The 3,857-nt window shown below is 27.8% G+C and overlaps 4 protein-coding genes across 5 annotated transcripts in view; 1 reads left to right on the top strand and 3 right to left on the bottom strand.

The window, feature by feature from the left end:
* LOC108550122 (putative protein TPRXL) overlaps positions 1–233 on the bottom strand; it is a 27,938-nt gene extending 27,705 nt beyond the window's left edge. The window contains exon 1 of the mRNA XM_017903770.1: positions 5–233. Coding sequence (XP_017759259.1) covers positions 5–68 — 64 coding nt within the window. The 5' untranslated portion in view covers positions 69–233. The remainder of the gene's footprint in view (positions 1–4) is intronic.
* Positions 234–427: 194 nt separating this feature from the next.
* CytC (mitochondrial cytochrome C) lies at positions 428–3,014 on the bottom strand. The gene is made up of 4 exons (XM_017903774.1): positions 2,917–3,014; positions 1,660–1,709; positions 1,160–1,301; positions 428–1,078 (listed from the first exon to the last, which is right to left on the bottom strand). The coding sequence occupies exons 2-4, from the start codon at positions 1,696–1,698 to the stop codon at positions 933–935; spliced, it is 327 nt and encodes a 108-aa protein (XP_017759263.1). The 5' UTR covers positions 1,699–1,709; positions 2,917–3,014; the 3' UTR covers positions 428–932.
* Positions 3,015–3,375: 361 nt separating this feature from the next.
* Tfb5 (transcription factor B5) overlaps positions 3,376–3,857 on the top strand; it is a 1,411-nt gene continuing 929 nt past the window's right edge. For both annotated transcript variants that reach the window (XM_017903799.1, XM_017903800.1), the window contains exon 1: positions 3,376–3,478. In XM_017903799.1, the coding sequence (XP_017759288.1) occupies positions 3,444–3,478 (35 nt within the window). In that variant the 5' untranslated portion in view covers positions 3,376–3,443. The remainder of the gene's footprint in view (positions 3,479–3,857) is intronic.
* Positions 3,518–3,857, bottom strand: part of LOC108550137 (meiotic nuclear division protein 1 homolog) — a 989-nt gene continuing 649 nt past the window's right edge. The window contains exons 3-4 of the mRNA XM_017903797.1: positions 3,713–3,855; positions 3,518–3,655 (exon numbers count right to left, since the gene is read on the bottom strand). Of these exons, the coding sequence (XP_017759286.1) occupies positions 3,518–3,655; positions 3,713–3,855 (281 nt within the window). The remainder of the gene's footprint in view (positions 3,656–3,712; positions 3,856–3,857) is intronic.

Below are 3,857 nucleotides of genomic sequence, written 5' to 3'. Positions count from 1 at the left end.
TTCCCTACATGACTAATATTATCACTCGATGTCTCCTGTTCTTTAAACGCATCGGAAGTATTTTCCATTGTAAATTCAAACTAAAAGTTGAAAGTGAAGAACGAAAAGTAATTTCACGAACTACCAAGTTCAAATGCGGTAATTCTTGCCAGAAGATTGTATAAAAACGCGAATAAGCCATTACTTCCTGGCGTTTTTAACCGCATCCTTCCTTCTTCTTATCACAGTAATACAAATACTAATCTAAATTAACTATTTTAATATGGATTTTAATATTTAAACTAGTACAATTAAATTTATTTATTTTATTTATTTTATTTCCATTCATTTTTTTCGAATAGAATTCTTAAACTTTTACTATTGACACTATTTCCTTCCTCACATAATTAATACAATTCTTTTAATATCAGTGAAATTGTAATGTAAATTATTAACATGGCATATCACTTTATTGCCTTTTTGTACTTTGGTATATCTTTAACACTGAAATACTTGGTTTTCGTTAATACAGCAAAAATGGAAATTAAAAATTTATCGTCAAACTTATATTGTCATATTCCTGTATTACATTGTAACAGTTCATAGGACAATTTTAACAGTTCACAAATAAATAATAGTGCACAATCTATGTATGGCTCAGCCACCGCAAGAGAGCACTCAAATATCTTTAATTACGTAGCAGAGCTAGTTCTAGATAATTCTAGTCCAACTCCTGTCAGTGTACATGAATGACACACCTACTTATAATTAACAACAATTTGTAACTATTCAGACTTCGTAAACTCTTGAGTACCAGATGAGGAAGAATCAATGAATGAATCGAATGAATTGTAGTAGGATGTTCATGAGGTTTGAAATGAAATTAGTACTAAATTTCTCTATATCGGTCAAGCACGTCTAGCGTGCTTCATCATTTTCGATAAGTGTTAAGCTTACTTAGATTCTTGTTCCATATATGCAATTAAATCAGCACGTTCTTGAGGTTTCTTTATACCAGCAAACACCATTTTTGTACCGGGAATGTACTTCTTAGGATTTTCAAGATATTCGAACAAGGTATCCCTATTCCATGTGATGCCTAAAATAATATGTAAATAATTTATGTTTTTTTTCAAAGCTGCAATTATTACATTAAAAAATACTTTGAAGAAAAATATACCTTTTGCTTTGTTTGCATCCGTGTAACTGTAACCTGGTGCCTGCCCAGTTTTCCTACCTACTACTCCATGAAGATTAGGTCCTACTTTGTGTTTACCACCAGCTTCTATTGTATGGCATTGGGCACATTTTTGTACAAAAATCTATCAAAAAGAAAAAATTATATTTAAAACATAAATAAATATTTCATACAAGAACAATGAAAATTAATTTTATAGAAATTTTATTTCAAACGTAAATAGTAGTCACGATATAACCATTGAAGCGCATAAAAATCGAAATAAAACGTCAAATCCATCACATGTCTAAGGGAATTAAAATTCTTGTGACGTTGAATCACGTGTTACGTCGTATGTATCAACGTTTCTCATACGTCACGAGACCAAAATTTCACACACGTTTTCAGATAAAAATTTAAAGTAAACAAAATTTTAATCACGTTTAGAATTAAATAACATACAAAACAATTATTAAAATTTTTGTATTTTTAATTTTTATTACCTTTTTTCCTTTTTCTGGATCACCAGCCGGAACGCCCATTATTTACTAGTCTGAAACAAATTTTTTACATAATAATATACATTCTGACATTTCTTTGTCAATCCACTGTGCTTATAAGATAAATTTTCAATAATTTTGATTCACTTTTCTTTTTGCGATATTTGAAGCGCGTTATATTTTCCGCTCAACACGTGTCAAAATGTACTCGACACACAGAATAGTAAGCGAGAATATAATAATTTGAAATTATTACTTAGTTAGTAATTAAAATTTTGAAAGGAGAGATGTAATAAGACAATAATATATTTCATATAAAATATAAAAGAATTTGATTTCTAATGCAATTATGACATTGACGTCATTATCATTTGTCTAAAGGTCAAATGAACTATGTCTGAATACAGTATCTCAATCTAATCTAATCGGAATAAGAATTTAATAAATCAACATCTGATTCATAAATTCCTTAAATAAATCGCATTTTATGCTTCAGTGTTGCACTGTCAGTCCATGCACATTGTTACAACTACAAATGGATAAAAAACTAACGTAACCATGAATATATACAAAATTTACAAAATAAATTACAAAACTAATATCATAATACAAGTAATACATTTATATTAACTATGGTAACATAAAAAGATAACTTATAAAAAAAATGATTTATTCAAATGTTTAAATAAACACACGTCAAATATTACGCAATACTTGATATATAAACGTAAAACACTAAACGTACAAACACGCAAAATACCAAAAATAAATTACTTTATAAAAAAAAGTCTTAAACACACATGCATGTCACCTATACGTTATAATCTCAATATTATAAATGTATTAATACAAATTTTTAATATTTTTATTAACACTAATTACTAGAAATAAGAAGACTGAATTTTATTGAAAAACTTAAAACTTTTTAGTAACGAAAACGTAATAATAGAGCAGCAGTTCAAGGATAGTTGGGTTACGTAACGTTAATTTTGTACTTCAATAAAAGAAATGAAAATTATTACAAAAATATAATCACAAATTTTATAGTTCTGTCGATTACGGATTCTCAAGAACCATGATTCAATTACACGTGTTATAAACGCCATGCATAATAAAATTTCAAAGTAAATCCTTTAACGATTTACACAATTTTTTAAAATTTCTATTAGAAATAATAATTTAACAAAAAAATATATTCATAAATATATTGATCGGTACTTCCAAATGTTTAAAAAAAAAAAAAAAGAAAATTGAACTTACTTTAAGTGACTAACACCCACGTGAACAAAATATCACTGTCGTCTGTAGTCTGACTCTCAATAGATGCTTCGATCGATGTATAACTACTGGTTTCCTCTGAGCTTGAACACAGGGTATTTTAATGGCTGATGTAATAGTTCATGGAAACTTGAAATGCTTTTACAGGGGGCGTTTTAGTAAAATATTACTGAAGTTCTACCTGTGATTGGCAATATAATCCATACAAAATTTAAATTTTATTGAATGACGTACAATACAATAGTATTAAGGATTTGTTATGTTTTGTCTTTTCATTTTATATATCTATCTTAATTTGTAAAAATATTGTCAATTTACACATGAATCATGGTTACATAAAATTTTGTTACTAGGATTCATATCGACAATTGTTACTAAACTGATTTTCCCATCTAGAGATTTGAGACGAACGTATTCAATGGTTGATCGCATACATGTTAATGTTGTATACGAATTATAAACGAAGTAAACGTTTAATTTCTTTTGCTTAAAGCGAAAGAAAACAAATCATGGTAAATGTCACAAAAGGAATTTTAGTCGAATGGTATGTATAAAAAATAAACATATAGGATTTTAAATATATTTATTCTTTGTAATCTAAATCATCTGGAATGTTAAAATGTTTATTAAGACATCCTTGGGATATATCAAATTTGTTTTTGCACCAACTTTGTATAGCAAAAATGTTATCTGTCCATGTATTTGTAGCTTCTTTATATTTCTGAAAGATAACGAAGCTGTAATTAAGGTAAATTGTATATTTTTAATAATTTTATACCTGTGCTTTTTCTCCAAGTTTAGCAATAACTTCTGGATCAGCATCGCTGAATTTAGTAATTTGTGTTTTCAACTGATCCTCTTTAACTTTCAATTCTTCTAATTCACGTAGCAAAGTTTGCCTTTCCTCTGTATCTTCTTTCCCT

The sequence above is a fragment of the Eufriesea mexicana genome, unplaced genomic scaffold (assembly GCF_001483705.2).
Source record: "Eufriesea mexicana isolate 0111107269 unplaced genomic scaffold, ASM148370v2 scaffold2534, whole genome shotgun sequence".
Lineage (NCBI taxonomy): Eukaryota > Metazoa > Arthropoda > Insecta > Hymenoptera > Apidae > Eufriesea > Eufriesea mexicana.
Note: the sequence above shows the minus strand (reverse complement) of the source record. Positions and strands in the feature narration are given on the sequence as shown.

Bases quoted from the DNA above. Each gene is read 5' to 3' on its own strand.
- CytC (XM_017903774.1), bottom strand. From the start codon at position 1,698: ATGGGCGTTCCGGCTGGTGATCCAGAAAAAGGAAAAAAG. The intron at 1,302-1,659 runs GTAATAAAAATT...TCTTTTTGATAG, and splicing joins ATCCAGAAAAAGGAAAAAAG to ATTTTTGTACAAAAATGTGC. The intron at 1,079-1,159 runs GTATATTTTTCT...ATATTATTTTAG, and splicing joins GGATGCAAACAAAGCAAAAG to GCATCACATGGAATAGGGAT.